The following is a 16,791-nucleotide window of genomic DNA, read 5'->3' on the forward strand; positions in this document are numbered from 1 at the left end:
GTAGGAGCAGGCATATATTAATTGGGTAGTAAAAGTGTACAGTGGAGAAAACATCTAGCTGGACAGAAGGAGGTGGGCAGCGTGGTCCGAGCCCTGACATTGCCACTAAGTATGGCTATAGCCTTAGGAAAGTTTCATCTTTCTGTGTTCAGTTTTCTCAGACATAAATGAGGAAGTTTGATTAAAATGATCTCTTATGCCAGTTCAGCTTGACAATGCTTAATGTCATATACAATAGTGTATTATCTCTCCGAGAATTTGTGAGCCTCGGAGAATGAGAAGGATGAGCTGTATCTTCTAAACCGCTGACCACTAGATTATCCTCTAAGGCTTAAGGATCCACAATGTGGGATCCTCAGAAGTACAACACCCACTCCCCTGATCCAAAAAGCCAAAGGGTACAACCCAATTAGTCCCTAAGTCAACGTGTGGACGTAAGCATCCATTGTGGACAAACAAAAGAGAGTGCTGTAAATATTCTCCAGGCCCCTCCCGCTCCCTGGTGGCCCTTCCTCTGAGATTTGCGCCCAGCCCTGCCATGGGTGGCGAAGAACCACCTTTTACCGAAGGCAGACAATGGCAGCCATGTTACCCGCGTTCTCTCTCCAACCTTGACACAATCCTGCAAGGTTTGTATTATTAACTCCATAATATGATTTAAAAAATTGAGGTTCAGAACAGGTTAAGTACAGTCCAACGTCACAACGTGAGGGGCAGGATTCAACCTGGGGCCTCTGTGACTCTCAAGCCTGTGCTCTGTTCCACTTGGTGGCAATGCTGCACCCCCCACACCTCTGAAGACTAGATCAAAAACCATCCAAGGTGCCTCAGGGTCATGATCCTTGCATTCACCAGTGGTTGCTCCTGGGGAATTTCAGGGAACCTCTCTTTGGACTCTGAGACCAGCTGCTCTCTGCTGTCTGAAAGCTCTCCTTCCTAGAGAGACAAGGAGGTATGGAAGTGCCAACCACTTTCTGCAGCATGAAGTCTCAGCATATAAGCTCCAGGCCAACTGGAAACTTTGGGGTACCCAGTACAGTCACAGACCCCAGCTTTTCTGACTTTAATAACTAGTCTGACATTCAGTCCCAACCTGGTTTACTCAGATCAGCTTCTAAACCTTTGCTATGCAAGGTGAGCTCCAGGGATCAACAACATCTTAGCATCCTCTGGGAGCCTGTTATAAATGAGGAGTCTCAGGCCCCACACCAGTCCTACTGAATCAGAAACTGCATGTTAGCAAGATGCTCCATGTGATTTGAATGCACATTCAAGATTTAAAAGCACTGTTCTAGAATCACCTATGGAGTTTTAAAAAACCGTGCATTTCCAGAAACTAGAGTCCAAAATTACAGAGAAATGGGGTGGAGGAATAGTGGGAAGTCCAAATACACTTTTTTTTTTTTTTCCCTAACTAGTTTTCTTGTGGTCTCCTATTCTCAAGAAAACTCAAGTCCTTTCTGGAAGGAATCAAAGATCAACTTTGTTTTGTCAATAGCTGTACCCACAGCCAACAGACAGCTCCCTCCTCCCAGGAGCAGTGCTGATGACTTCATACTGGCCCTCTCCAGGGCGGAGCTCCATTTTCATCCAGTAAATGAATGGAACAATTCTGCTTATCAGCTTTCCCCTCTGCTCCAATCTTCTGCCCACAATTCACAGGGAGGTTTATACTACTGTCTCCATATCAACAGCAGAACTCCTATATATTTTCTTTTCTTCTGACCCACTGCCTTAACCTGGTATGAAAGAAGGAAGGAAGGAAGTTGGAAGGGAGGGAACAAATCAGTATGTATTATATACCTACTGTGTGCCAGACCCAGCTCATCCCCCAAAACAGTTAACATATATTTCTCATTTAACATACATAAAAATATGTAAGATTGGTATTAATGCCCCAATTTTCAGAAGTGGAAACTAAAGTTCAGATAGGTTAAAACTCTCCCAAAGCCAGGTTTCTAAACAGGATCTAATACTAAAGTTTTGCTGCATTCTTTCTACTACTCCCAACTTGTTTACACATAATAATATATAAATAAACATTTTTACTGAGATGTATTCCCATACTATAAAATTCAATTTGGTGGCTTTTAGTATATTCACACAATTATGAAACTGTCACAACCATCTAATTCCACAGCACTTCCATCACCCCAAAAAGAAACCCCAAACCAGTAAGCAGTCACTTCTCATTCCCCTGTCTCCCCCCAACACCTGCACCCTTCCCCTGCCGCCTCCCATACCCGGAAAATATTTGATCTCTATTAGTTTGCATCTTCTGGACATTTCATATAAATGCTTTCATACATTATGTGGTCTTTGTGTCTGGCTTCTTTCACTTAGCATAATGTTTTCAAGGCTCATCCATGTTGTAGCATCTATCAGTACTTCATTCCTTTTTATAGCTGAATAGAATTCCATTGTTGGATATACCATATTTTGGTATCCATTCAAGAGTTAATGGTCACTTGGGTTGTTTCCAACTTTTAGCTTTAGGAATAATGCTCCTATAAACATTCATGCACAAGTTTTTGTGTGGACAAATGTTTTCAATTTTCTTGAGTATATACCTAGGAATGGAGTGGCTGGGTCATATAATAGTAACTCTGTTCAATTTTTTGAAGAATTGCCAAACTGTTTTCCAAATTGATTACCTTTCCACTAGCAATACATGAGGGTTACAATTTTTCCATATCCTTGTCAACACTTGTTATCTGTCATTTAGCCATCCTACTGGCTGTGAAGTGGTATCTCTTTGTGGTTTTATTTGCATTTTCCTAATAACTAATAATGAGCATCTTTTCATGTGCTCTTTGGCCTTTGTACATCTTCTTTGGAGAAAGTACTCATTGCCCATTTTTAAATTAGGATACTTGTCTTTTTATTGTTGAGTTGTGTTCTTTATATATTCTGGGTACTAGGCCCTTATCAGATAGGCAATTTGAAAATATTTTCTCCCACTATTTAGGTAGTCTTTTTACTTTCTTGATTTGAATGCACCCACCTTGAGTTAATTTTCTAGATGGTATGAGTTAGGGGTTCAATTTCATTCTTCTGCATGTGGATATACGGCATTCCAGCACCATTTGTTGAAAAACTATTCTTTCCCCCATCAAACTGTCTTGGCACCCCTGTAAAAAATCAGTTGATTATAAACGTATGGGTTTATTTATGGACTCTCAACTCTATTCCATTGATCTATATATGTCTATCCTTATGCTAGTATAGCGCTATCTTGATTACTATAGCTTAGTAGTAAGTTCTGAAATTGTAGTCAGCGTAAGTCTTCCAACTTTGTTGTTATTGTTGTTTTTTCAAGACCATTTTGGCTACTCTGGGTCCCGTTAGATATATGTCTTACATTTCTTTTATTGAATTTATTTGATTATTTTTATTGAATATCTTCAAGTTTACTGACACTTTCTCTTGCTAGTTAAAATCTGTTGTTAAGCCCTTCTACTGAAATTTTCCTTTCAGTCATCGTACTTTTCCACAGCAGAATTTCTATTTGTTTTTTTAATCATTTTTATCTCCTTATTAATATTTTTTATTGAGTGAGACATTATTCTCACACTTCCCTTTCACTCTTTAGACATGGTTTCTTTTACTTCTTTAACTATATTTATAATACTTGAGATAACATCTCTGTCTGCTAAGTCTAATATCTAGGCCTCCTCAAGGACAGTTTCTATTGCTTGGGAGGTGTTTTCCTGTGTACTGACCATACTTTCTTGTTCCTCTGCATTCTTGTAATTTTTTGTTGAAAACTGGACATTTAAAAAATATAATGTGGTCATTCTGGATATGCAATACCCCTCCCTCCCAGGGTTTGTTGTATTTTCCATTGGTTATTATTGTTTGTTGTTGCTGCTAATGTTGTCTGTTTAGTGACTTTTATAAATTAATTCTGTGAAGTCTATTTTCTTTTTTTTTTTTAAGACTTTATTTATTTATTTGAGAGAGAGAATGAGAGACAGCACGAGAGGGAAGAGGGAGAAGCAGACCCCCCGCTGAGCAGGGAGCCCGATGTGGGACTCGATCCCGGTACTCCAGGATCATGACCTGAGCCGAAGGCAGTCACTTAACCAACTGAGCCACCCAGGCGCCCTGAAGTCTATTTTCTTTATCATGTGTGGCCACTGAAGTTTCTGCTCAGTTCACTTGGTGGTCAAGTAATAAAACCTAAGAATTCAGATTTACAGGCAATTTCCAGACAAGTCACATAGTGACAACTGTCTGAAATGAGGCTTTTTGGAGAGCTCCAAGCCCACTATGTCTCCTTCCATTGGCTATTTGTTTGCCAGTCTGCAGGGCTCCCATAGTGGCAAGTCTGTTGGTTTCTTTTTTTTTTTTCCCAAAGTTTACTGAGTGATAGTACAAAGCTCCCGAAGAGGACCCGAAGGGGTTGCCCAAGGCTGTTGGTTTCTAAGGCTAGTACAAAGGTGTGGTGAGAGGGGTGTAAATAAGCCAAGTTAAAATGCCACAGTGCTCTTTGTGCTCAATGAGATCCAGCCATTTTTCTTAAACAAATGCTCCTCAGATTTTTGCAAGCCTTTGGTTAATTTCAAGAGTTCCGAAAAAGTTGATTTTGACAGTTTTTGCTAGTGTTCTCACTGCTTTTCTGGAGGAGATTTCTCAGAGGTCCTTGCTTTACCAGTCTGTGAGTACTTCTCTTAAAGAAACATTTATAAATATCACCTTGATTCGATTCTACTTTTTTTTTTTTGGTTTCCTTTCTACTCACATAGTACTCCTTCGTAAGTAAATCATAAAAATCAGAGGAGAGATATAAGAAAACATATTTTCTGATTTTTTAGTAGTTTCCTTGTGCTATAGTGCTATGGAGGAATGTGTCAGGAGCAAGGTGGACCAAAGCTATTTCTTTCCAGAAAATAAATATAAATCCAAAAGCACAGTCTTCCTAGTTTTATGCTAGTCACAAAAGGAACTGGGATTGGAGACAAGTTCAATAAAGGAGAGCTAGAAAAGGATATGTAATATTCCAAGAAAAGAGAGCTTTTATGCCTGAAGAAGTGTGGAGCTTCTAAATGGGCCAGGTACGTGATGATTACTCAACTCTGAATTTTACTTTGCCAGCACTAACCCTTTTCTCAACAGCTTTCTTCAAATAGCAGATGCTGAGACGAATGAGACACAAAATAGAACCATGATCAATACCTTCCCCTCCTTGAGCAAAACTGGACTTGGTAAAGGGTCATGCTGATGAGTACTGGGCGAGTCACTCCTACTGATATCCTGGGCCGAATTCCAGACACCAGTTCATTTTAGGAAGGAGTGGGAAGGAGATTTGCATGTATGACCTCATGCAGAAGCTCCAGCCCTGGAGCATATAAACAGCTGAGTTGTAGGTATTACCCAGTACCGGGACCGGCAGTTTCCAAACAGGTCAAGACCATGGCAGTCCTCAGTTCCATGTTGCTGCCACTCAGGCTGTTTCTATGCTTCGGACTGCTGTGTTCTTCTGCCAGCTCTGCAGATGACATTGACAACTGCATGCTCTTCAATGAGGTCACCACCACTGGCCAAGGCATCATGGCCAATTCAGATGTCTATGAAAGCAACACAAACTACACAGGTGAGGAGAAGCCATTCTCTTTGTTGTCCTTTGTCTTCTGAGGGGAGTTAACCAGAATTTCAGAGCACACCCCTCCACTCCTGCTCTCAATCACACAAAACATGTGTTTTTGACCCAGATGGGAAGTGGGGGCAGAAACAGAAAGAGAACATGTGTGAGAGTTTGTTGTGTGGGACTGTTTCCTCCCTGCTCTCTGTGCAAACCTGAGCCAGGGGTCATTAAGTCCCGACACCCAGGTTAACTGAGCCCCGGCAAGGGCACACCTGCGGCTAGTTCTCAGACTTAAATAAAGTGGGCATTTTTATTGTTTTCAGGGATAATAAGTGCATCACAGTGTGTGGTCTGTTCACATCCATTTGATAAAACAATGTCACCATGGATGATGGTATATTGCACAACACCGGGAGGCACTGTTTGCCTTTAGGGTGTGGGTGGAAACTCTAGTGAGCTAGGCAGGGAAAGTGTTACTCTCCCACCTTGTTTATGAGCAGCCTGCAGCTGAGAGAAGTTAGGTGACAGGTCAGGGCTCCCCTGCTAGTAAGGGGCAGAACCGGCTCCTGAATCTTGGTCTTTCCTTCCCAATACAATGCTTTTCTTCGAGGTACCTAGGAACATTTTATAAACATCCCATTTTGGGTCAGCCAAACCTATAAGTCAAGACAGGTGCTTTCTGATTACTTTTGTAACAACAACATTTAATATGGTGGTTTACGTGTATTCATGCATTTAGATCTCACAACAACGTGTTAGGCAGATAACATACCATGATCATTCCCGTTTCACAGATGAGGAAACAGAGGTAGAGTGCTAGTCACTTGCTCAGGTCACACAGCTACTTACAGGATGGAGCTGGGATATGAACCCGAGCAGTCTAGCTTCAGACACCCAGTCCTTAACCACTGCACTCTACACCCCTCACTTACAGTAATGAGAGCTGAGACTTCTTACTACGTGCTGGGTGCTATTCTAAGGGTAAATGCTATTATCTTCCCAGATGAGAACCACAGCATAGGGGAGTTAAAATTTTACCCAAGGCCATAGTGGGTAGCATTGTTAATATTTGAACCTAAGTAACAGCCAAGATTTGTACAGCTCTGTTCAGCCAGGATGTCCAGCTTCAGAGCCTGCTGTCTCATTACTATGTCATTCTGCTCTCCTAGAACTCTAACCAATTCTGCAGAGAGCACCAGGATGATGTCCACACCCATGAACCACAGATTCCAGACTTTGGCAGGAGAACGACGATGGTCTGCCTTCACACACTTGTCCCAGCTTGTCCTTTTCTCTTTTTTTCATGGGGACTGTCACTAAGGGCCTCAGCTGTGATTCAGATCACTGTATCCCACTCCCTCAGGCAGTGGATCTTGTCCTCCCAAGCCAGGGAGGCTAATCTTATAATTCGAGATGAGGACAGGAAGGCATATGTGTGACCTTGCACACGGGGAAGGACCTGGGGGGTCAGAGGGACTGCTACACAAAAGATCACAGACCTCGGACTTAAGATAACATATCACAAGGTAAGGGATTTTGCTGTTGAAATGGAAGAAAAAGAAACCTATCTCGCGAAAATGCTGGGTGGAGATATGTAGACTGGGGTTCTTCTGAAAGTAGCAAGACAGGAGAACGAACAGTCAAGAGAGGATCCATAAGACCCCTTGAAAGGGAATATGCTGAGTGAGGGGGAAATCAAACATTTGCAGAGGTGCTGGGTAGAGCAGAGAGAAAGGGGAAGGAGGAGACAAACTCCGGTTCACTGAATGCCTACTTTGTGCTGGCACTTCAAACTTCACCTGACTTCATCTCAGAGCAGAAATGTGCTAAAGCTCCATGATAAACCGAATCACTAAGCGAATGATTTAAGTTGAGAGTCAAAATCCTATGCTCACGGAAATGTGAAGTGCCAGACCCCGCACCCAGCATTACACAACAGGCTCCATGATTTCCTCGTCAGAGTGTCATTACAGGTCTGCACTGGGTCTTTTGGGGAGACTGGGTAAAGACCCACAAAGGCCAACCACTTCTCCTTATTTTGATTTTGAAATTTTTTAAATTTCAGGGTTTGTGTCAACATTGGTAAGTCATGTATAAATGGCTTGGCATGTCCCATGGCACACACACAGCTCAGGCAGGATCTTAGAAGAGGTTCCCTGGGTCTGTCTTGGTATCAGTGAAAGAAACCCATGATGCAGTGACATTTATATTAAGATTGTGCTGGGTATGATCTGCCTCCGTGGGCGAGAGGGATAAAAGGTGCTTGCCTTTTTTCCTGAACCTTCATCTTTTTTTTTTTTTTAAAGATTTTATTTATTCATTTGAGACACAGAGATACAGAGAAAGAGAGAGAGAAAGCATGAGCAGGGAGAGAGGCAGAGGGAGAGGGAGAAGCAGGCTCCTCGCTGAGCCAGGAGCCCACTGTGGGGCTCGATCCCAGGACCCTGGGATCATGACCTGAGCCGAAAGCAGACGCTTAACCGTCTGAGCCACCCAGGCTCCCCTGAACCTTCATCTTTAAGGGCGTGGTCCAGCACTGGATGCACTTTTTAAAATCAATCAATGAGTATTTAGTGCCCACCAGGTCCCCAGCACTGGGCTGGCCAGATACTGACATGGATGAAACCACAGTATAGAGAACAAGCCAGAATGTAATTAAGTACTCAACTCTGCAGGAACAAATGTAAATGTTTCAAGAGTGAGAGGAAGAGAGGGCTGAACTGGCCCAGAGGTGGAACACAGGCAGGATCCTGGAGAGTAAGCAGGGATGGAATGTGTGATGAGAAGGCAGGGTTCCAGACATGAACAAAGGCCAGGGGCAGGTGTGGGCCAGATGCATCTGCAGAACCAGAGGAGGGCTGGCTGCCCCTAGAGCAGGAGTGCAAAAAGCTCAGTGAGCCAGGTTAGGAGGGTCAAAAAAGCCATGTGTTGGGTACTGTAATCAACAGAAGTGAAAATGTAAAAGCAGAAATGTTTAGATCCTCTAGAAAGATGGGCACTTGGAAGGTTTTGGAGAGTACTTTGTCCTTATGGAAGAGTTGTATGTGGAATCTGATCTGGCTGCAGCCTGAAGAGAGAAGGTGGAGACCACAAATCCAGGTGACAGATGCTAGGAGGGAAGGGAGGAGGAAGCCAGTGTGAGAGAGGGAGAGCAGACGAAATGGCAGAGACAAGAGCATGCCCATGGGAGAACTGACAGACTTGGACACCAGGACACCACCACTGAGCACCATCCACCTCACCATCGTGCACACATCTACAGTTGTCAGGTTCTCAGTGGGCAAGTCAGGCCAGTGGGGTTTGGCTCAGCCCACCTGATTGGCAAAAACAAACAGAACAGAAATGTTTTGCGCTAAAAAATATAAATAACAATCACAATTCATCCAACACCCATTATGTGTTAAAAGTCTTACACTCTTCTCCGTGCTTTTCCCAGGAACCTTGTAGATAAGGTATCATGATCTCCATATCATGAGGGATAAAGTCATCATCCGCAGACCTAGGACCAGACCTGGTGTAGAGTGGGCATTGAATAAATATTTGTGGAGTGAGTGATGGACAATAAGGAAACCAAGGATGAGAGACGAAATGACTTGCTCCTAAATGTGAGAGCTAGAATTCCTTTCTAGGACTGTCTGATCCTATTGTGCTACATGCTTGATTTTCTTTGCTTTGTACGGAGAAGTCTTTGAAAGGATTTGGAGTGGCTGACAGGGCCCTGGAGAATAACCCTTTAGCATTGAGAAATTCTTCCAGAAGGGATCTTCTAAGGAAGGAAATGGACAGGCTGAAATGTTCTCTTGAAGTTCACTCCCTGTTACACATCAGAATGCTAGAATCAGCAAGTGTCAGTGGGGTCCCTGTGAGTATACCCTAGGCTACATCAACAGGGAAGACTCACCTGACTGGGGAAGGCCAAGAAACCCTAGGGTTATTGGACAGGTACCGGGGCTCAGAGACCCCACCCCCTTCCCTCACGCTCAACAACAGAGACTGAAAGCGTCAGTGATTCTGGGACCAAGAAATGGGCTCTGCTTTGACTTGACACTAAGGATCCCTGATGTCATGACACACTGCCCAGGGGGCCCACTTGACCCTTTCCCAGGTATCAACCCCGCCTCTCCCCACCCTGCCTTCCCCTGAGAGAAGGGCAGAACAGGCTATCCCCTTCGTCTGGCGGACAGGAACCTGGCTCTAGAGGTTAAGAGCCAGCCGGGATCTCACCTCTGTTCTACAGCGAAAACCAGGGCCAGAGCACAGGTCTTCTTTTGTTTACCTTTTACTGGAGAAAATTTGGAAAACATGAAAACGCACGAGGAAGAAAATAAAAATAATAAGATAATCCCACTACCAAGAAATCACCATAGTTAATATCTTGTATTTCCTTCCCAACTTTTGTCTGCAACTTCATTTAAAATGGGATCATACTATATGTACATTATTTGTAACTTCCTTTTTTCCTGCTAAAGGTTGATTTCATGATCCCCACCCCCTGTCTGACTGCACCAATGGCTGATTGGGTCCTTACCCTTTCCTCCTAGTATGGGTTCCCGTGAATGCCAGTATCAGCTCTGTGGTCCTGCGAGCAGTGGACGCGAACAACAACTCACTAGGCCTCTGGGAAAAAGCAGACCAGCTTTGCAACAACAGTGCCTTATATCACCTGGATAACCTGAGTGACCAGCTCTTCATAGCAAACTGGATATCTCCTAACTCAACAAACATAGCTACAATCGTGTTACAGTAAGAACCTATCTCTGCGTGATTTGCTTTGGGCTTTTACAACTGTAGACGGGGTTTATGCAGTTTCACGCTGACCTTGGACAACTCAAAATGCACCCCAGACATGATGTGGAGAATTTAGTAGCTGCACTCCTTTCTGCCTCACTACTCTCTGTCTTTTTACCTACAGGAGTTCCCACGCATGCGCACACACTCCCCACCCCCACACCCACACCCCAGGCAGGCTCAACAGAGACAGAAAGCTCTAGTGTTATGAAAACTACAGCTGGACAGTGGCTAAAGCCAAAGAAGCAAACAAACAAATGAAAAGAATTTATTCGGGACTGTTGCAACAGGAGAAAAGAGACCTCAGGATAGAACCGGGCTCAATTCTGAATACATCGTGGGCAAGTGGGAATTTATAGCCAAGAAGCAGGGTGGGGGTCACTCACAGGAAACAATAAGGCCTGTGAGGGGCATCTGGCTAAACTGACCTAACAGGATTCTTGCAGAAGGCAGGCCAAGACCATCAGATATTCCCCGGGGGTGGTAGAGGAGGGAGAACTAGGTATTAGGAGTAAAGGGTGGGAGGTACTTGCTCAACTTACTTAGCAGGGTTCTTGCTAAAACCGGATTTTACTTTTTTTAAATTTTATTTTATCATGTTATGTCAGTCACCATACAATACATCATCAGTAAAACCGGATTTTACAAGGAAGTGCACAGACAGGCCTAGGAGAAGGTTCTGGAGGCTTTGTCACTGAGCATGCTGTTTGCTTCCAATTCCAGAGAATCATTTTTCAAAACACACATTCATTTTGGAAATGCCAAGTGTGATGATTGTGTCATAAAACTGGCTTCCTAATGTCACACAAAATGGACACACTCAAGATTGTGAGGTGAGGCCACCTGGGGGCTTGCATTACACTGTAACGAGAAGACCTTCCTCTCAGCTAGCGATGTTATCCAGGTTATTTTGGGAGCCCACGTTGAGAGCCCTCACACTTTCAGACTGCCACTTTGTACTGAAAGGGCAGGTCTGACCATCAGACCATGGCCCCCGGTGGTGTCCCCTTGGCGGTGAACAGCCACCAAGTCTCTGTGGACACTGGTGGTGATGATGCTATCAAGCCATCCTGTCTTCTCCTGTCACACCTGGTTGGACAAGGCCGGCTCTGGAGAGGGGGTTTTGCCCACAGTGATTTCCGAGAATGAAAATCCAAGGGAGCTGCTGCATTCCAGCCTCCCGATGATAGCAGTCTCTTAGAAGCCAGCCAAAGCTAATCAGGGCAAAGACTGTGCTTTCACCTCACCTCGTAAAGCCTCCACACTCCATGCAACACCAGATAAAAGGCCCAACAGTAACAACCTGCCACAGAAACAGCGCATTCCCACTGACAGTGTGGTCTCCAGACCCCTCCTAACCTGCACTGGCCTCTCTGCTTGTTTGGCCTTGGTCCCCACGCCTGAGAAGGAGAGGGGAGCGGCACATATGATGGGGGTACGGAGGGCAGCTGGGTGGGACACAATGGGATGTGGAGAGGCCCCTGCCCACGGGGCTCCACAATGAGTTTTGGGGAGGCAAGGCCTCTACAGAAATAATGGTGGAGCTTGAATACCAATTCCTCAAGAAAGCATTCCCTGAACCCCTAGGTCAAGCTCCAGCTCCATTTTCACTCTCGTAACTTCCACTTTTTCACAACCTATGTCACAACTGCAATCAATTATTTAACTTGTTTACTGATTGCTTTGTTTCAAGTCTGTCTCTCCGAAGAGACTGTAAAGTGCCACAAAGGTAAGAACCATGCCCGTCTTGTTCACCACTATCCCCTAAGCACCAAGCACAGAGACTGGCATGTAGCGCACGCTCATCAGTTAACTGTTGAATGTATGAACGAGAGACTGGGATAATAACAGGACCACCGATGGAACAACAACACACCAGCTGTACAGATCATTTGATGAACAGTAAGCACCTACTATGTGTCAGGCATTGCTGACAACAGAACCTGCCCTCAACGAGCTGGCCCTCCCATGGAGGGATTGGCTCACAGCAAGGCCATGCAGTTGAGGGGCATGTCTCTCCAATGGAGCTCTGTCTGGGAATGACAACAGGGAGAAATGACTTCACAGAGGTTACTGTTGAGTATCTGGGCAAATGGGACCAGGACGGAGATCCCAGGCAGGACTGGCTTGAACAATGACCAGAGGTGCATTCCAGCCTTGTGGGGAGTTCAGGGTGCTGAAGTTGGGGTGTGGGGAATGGACAAGAGCTTGACTGGAGCAAGACCATGGAGGATCTTAGTCAAGACAATATGCACCCGATCAGTGATGCTCTGCTGATTGTGCTGGAGAGAACACTAAGGTCAGGATCCTCTGGGAAGGCAGGAAAGGGAGCTAGACTTGTGAATTCCACAGCTGAGGGCCTCACCATTATCTCTCATTGATTTGCCCTCCACAGAGCCTTCACTATTAATGTCTACAATGTGGCTGCATTTTCTTCTCTGCAACTAGAAAGAAAAGGTAAGTTTCTCTGTGGCCTATTTACACTTCTGGCAGTGACTCGGTCAGCCCGGAAAATTACTTGGTGGGTGCCCTAGAAGAGTCTTCTAATCATGTGTTATCCAGATGTCAGTTGAGTTCCCCAACACCTGAGACCTACAGAAGACAGTTTGACCCCTTATCCTACACCCTGTGGGAAACAAAAGCCATTTCCAAGATTTTTGCCAACTCCCAGGGGCCTTTAATTCTCACAGCCACCTTTGGCTCCAGACTCCTGCTTCCTTGGGAGCTATTATGTCCAATGCCACATAGATGGATAGGAAAATCAGCTCTTGGTTTGATTTCCACAAAGAATTCCCATACACACAAAGCCTTCCTAGGTATAGCACACTCTAAGCAAGGGGCTCAAGGAAAGAGGGGGAGATTTTCACAAAGAAGGCTTGAGAGTAGGGCGCCTGGGTGGCTCAGTTGGTTAAGCGACTGCCTTCGGCTCAGGTCATGATCCTGGAGTCCCTGGATCAAGTCCCGCATCGGGCTCCCTGCTCGGCAGGGAGCCTGCTTCTCCCTCTGACCCTCCCCCCTCTCATGTCTCTCTCTCTCATTCTCTCTGTCTCAAATAAATAAATAAAATCTTTTTAAAAAAAAAAAAGAAGGCTTGAGAGTATAGAAATGCTCATACTTTCCTTAGTTCTTAGGGTGGCCTCTGGCCACCACCACTACCACCAAGGATTTCCACTGACCTTTCATAGGCTGTTGTGCCCAACTTCCAACCATCCTGAAACTCCTCATCCTTCTCCTGCCTTCTCTGTCCTCTTTCTTCTCTCTTACCTCCTTCTAGGGAGCCAAAACAAATTCAAGAAACTGAGGTGCAGGAAAGATAGGTAACTTGCCAGAAGCCACATAGAAAGTAAATGGAGAAATTGGCTCATGGTCCACATATTATGCTTTTTTCCACTTTTCTTAGACTTACATCAAAACTATACAGTCTTTTATTCTTAATGAAGTTTTTAAATACAAAGTTCAACCAAGAATAAGAAACATTAGTCCTTCTCAATGTCCAGATAACAGTTCTTCCTTGGGAGCCCTCCAACACTGAAATACATGCAGTATGCTGTCCATCTTCCTGCTGGCCATACATTGCAAATGTGGGCACACGGGTATCTATTTTCAACAACAAATTTTAAAGTGATTCTGCCTGAGGAAACTATTACATAAATGCCTTCATGGCTTCCTTGGTGGTTTCCCTCTGTGAAAAGACTTGGGTGTTATTTTTCCTCCTGAAGGACATTATCAAGATGAACACTCATGTAAATGCTAAGAAAGAAAGAAAAAATGTTTGTTTCTAATCAGGATTCTTTAGCTCCACACTAATAAAATCCAGCTGGAAGGAAGGAAGGAAGGAAGGAAGGAAGGAAAGGAGAGAGAGAAAAGAAAAGAAAAAAGGTTATATTCAAACCTGTGGCTCAGTGGGATACTAGAGAAACATCTGCCCTGGGGAAACACTAAATGAGATAAAACAGTGCCTTGTAACTGGAAGGCACCCTCCCACCAGTGGAGAGTGCCTGAGCCTGAGCAAATCACAAGACTTCTCCCTTCTTCTTCTTCCATATAGTCCTCTTTGATCCACAGACCCTTGGAGGCATCATTACAAGGCTCTAGTTTTTCCAGAATCAAACTACCCACAGGGCCTGGTTCTCACTGCTTCTCTGCAAGGCAACCTCAGAGAACCAAAGGGTGGTCAGATCCCTGCACAGGAGAACGAGCAGTGCCTCTGAAACCACAGAAAGAGATATGAGGGTTTGAACAGGGCCTCTGTGCCCTTGCTTTAGAGCAGGGGTAGCCGTCCTCAGGTCTGGAATGATACTAGTGGTTTTTTTTTTAAGATTTTATTTATTCATTTGACAAAGAGAAAGAGCACAAGCAGGGGGAATGGCAGGCAGAGGGAGAGGGAGAAGCAGGCTCCCCACTGAGCAGGGAGCCCAACACAGGGTTTGATCCCAGGACCCTGGGACCATGACCTGAGTCAAAGGCAGATGCTTAACTAACTAAGCCACCCAGTGCCCCTGATACCTAGTTCTTATAAGCTTTACATGCAACCTTTGAAATTAGCAAGGAAAAAATATAACTGTGCCATTCTGGATTATATTTGCACTGATTGATCTAATATAACATTAAGGACATGAAGACATTTGAGGACAGAGTACCACCCAACAACAAATTCAGTAGTTGTATAAACTCCTTCCCCCATAGGATTGTATAGACCTTAAGGGTAGAGAATATTTCTTACTTATTTTTTCTTCCTTGACATTCTGTATTCCCTAGTTTTCCTCCTCCTCTACATATATGCTTGGCCGCTGAGAATTGTTGACTGAAGTTTGCTCATGAACTCTGGCTCTAGTGTTCCATCAGATTGGCCTCCTTTCTCCAGTGCCCCCCCTAAAACAGGTTCGGATGCCATTGTTTTTTGTTTTTTCCAGACACAACCACTTCCCAGAGCTCTACAACCAGGACAAACCCACACCCACACCCAACCTCAACAAAAGGACACATCTCCACAACAAGAACAACTCCACACCCAACTGCAACAAGAGAACACATCTCCACAACCACAACAACCCCACATCCAACCCCAATGACAAGACACTTCTCCACAGCCAGGACAACCCTACACCCGATCCCAAGGACAACCAGCTTGGCCAACAGAACCTTCCTCTGCCCCATCACAAGTACCATTCAGATCCTGCTAGTCTTTCTCACCAGCAAACTCCTCTCCTAGAAGGAAGCTAAGAAAACAATTGTTCCTGCTTCCACTGCATCCTCCTACGTTCCGTTCAAAGCCAGTGCTCTGACAGGCATATGAATGAAGACTTTACATTCTCAAATGTGCAACTCTACTACCACTGCTTTGGACCAAAACGGAGACCTGGGGGTCACTTGGTGGAGGGTAGCTAGTCCACTCACTGGTGGACTTGGGGCACACAGATGTTCAACTGGATCTCTCAGGACACAAATTAGGCTTTTTGTTAGCTGCTTAGACCTAGTCTGGGTGTAACCCGGAATTCTGGCTCTCGGTTTCACATGCTGACAGCCAATTCCACAGCCAATGTAAACTTTTGTTCACTGCCAAATGATTCCTCCACACCTGAGTCTCTGTGGGAAAAACCTTTCTTCACTTTCAAGATGACCTCAGATTTCTGACCAAACTCATTCAGGTTACACAGAGCTTCTGTGTCTCATGTCACCCAACAAAGAAAAGAAAAAGGAATAGCCCTGATGTTATTGGCCACACCAGTAGTATGTGAAGGGCTAGAAAACAGGAACGTACCATGTCTGAGCAAACAACCATAGGGAAATATTATGGTATAAAGACATTATTTCCTATGTCGTACCAAATAAGCTACACTTCAAACAAGAATAATGAATGTGTTAAATTCAAATATAAGTCTTTAATGAGCGATTACTCTAACTTAAAGTATAACATGCTAATTTTATTTGTGTATATGAACATTAAAAAAATTAATAGAATGGTGGGATTCTACTTCTCCTCAAGTACAAACTGGTCATTTTTCCCCTAATGGTAATTTCCATTAAGAATTGGGCAAAATATTTATAGTATTCATAATACAATGTAAAACCAACAGAAAGCATGGGATTTCCAGTAATACCCTGGTAATAAGCAACAAAGTTTTCTTTTAATAATTACGATAAATTCCAGGATGCCAATATCCAGTAACCAGCCTTCCTCTGGGACAGTTTCTGTCAATTTCTTCTTCTTCCCTATGAATAGGCCACACTTTCCTTACTTACTTGTAGGTCTTTAATTTTTGTTGAACCCTGGACATGTTGAAGGTTATAACGTGGCGGCTCTGGAAATCCAGGGCAGCCTGCTGCTTGTTGAGGGCCGCTGTCCATTTGTTTAGGGACTTTTCCCAACTGTTCTGTGCAGACTGCATTCCTTGTTGAGTGTGGGTCACTGACAG

At 44.3% G+C, this 16,791-nt stretch overlaps 1 protein-coding gene and 1 long non-coding RNA gene across 2 annotated transcripts; one reads left to right on the forward strand and one right to left on the reverse strand.

Moving 5' to 3' along the window:
- Window positions 1–872: 872 nt before the first annotated feature.
- LOC145716314 (uncharacterized) lies at window positions 873–5,163 on the reverse strand. Its single transcript, XR_014138926.1, has 2 exons — window positions 3,005–5,163; window positions 873–1,739 (listed from the first exon to the last, which is right to left on the reverse strand). It is a non-coding gene; the product is annotated as an uncharacterized LOC145716314 (long non-coding RNA).
- A 200-nt stretch (window positions 5,164–5,363) lies between these two features.
- Window positions 5,364–16,349, forward strand: PLET1 (placenta expressed transcript 1). The gene is made up of 4 exons (XM_081799483.1): window positions 5,364–5,596; window positions 10,129–10,330; window positions 12,771–12,832; window positions 15,289–16,349. Exons 1-4 carry the CDS (start codon window positions 5,416–5,418, stop codon window positions 15,585–15,587), a joined length of 744 nt encoding a protein of 247 aa, XP_081655609.1. The 5' UTR covers window positions 5,364–5,415; the 3' UTR covers window positions 15,588–16,349.
- The last annotated feature ends 442 nt before the right edge of the window (window positions 16,350–16,791 follow it).

The sequence above is a fragment of the Leptonychotes weddellii genome, chromosome 11 (genome assembly GCF_054177405.1).
Source record: "Leptonychotes weddellii isolate Sample4059 chromosome 11, ASM5417740v2, whole genome shotgun sequence".
In the NCBI taxonomy this organism is placed as follows: Eukaryota; Metazoa; Chordata; class Mammalia; order Carnivora; family Phocidae; genus Leptonychotes; species Leptonychotes weddellii.

What these genes read in the sequence shown, in the direction of transcription:
- PLET1 (XM_081799483.1), top strand. Translation starts at nt 5,416, where the DNA reads ATGGCAGTCCTCAGTTCCATGTTGCTGCCACTCAGGCTGTTTCTATGC. An exon ending in ATAGCTACAATCGTGTTACA is followed by an intron (nt 10,331 to 12,770) that starts GTAAGAACCTAT and finishes TGCCCTCCACAG; the next exon opens with AGCCTTCACTATTAATGTCT. An exon ending in TCTGCAACTAGAAAGAAAAG is followed by an intron (nt 12,833 to 15,288) that starts GTAAGTTTCTCT and finishes TGTTTTTTCCAG; the next exon opens with ACACAACCACTTCCCAGAGC.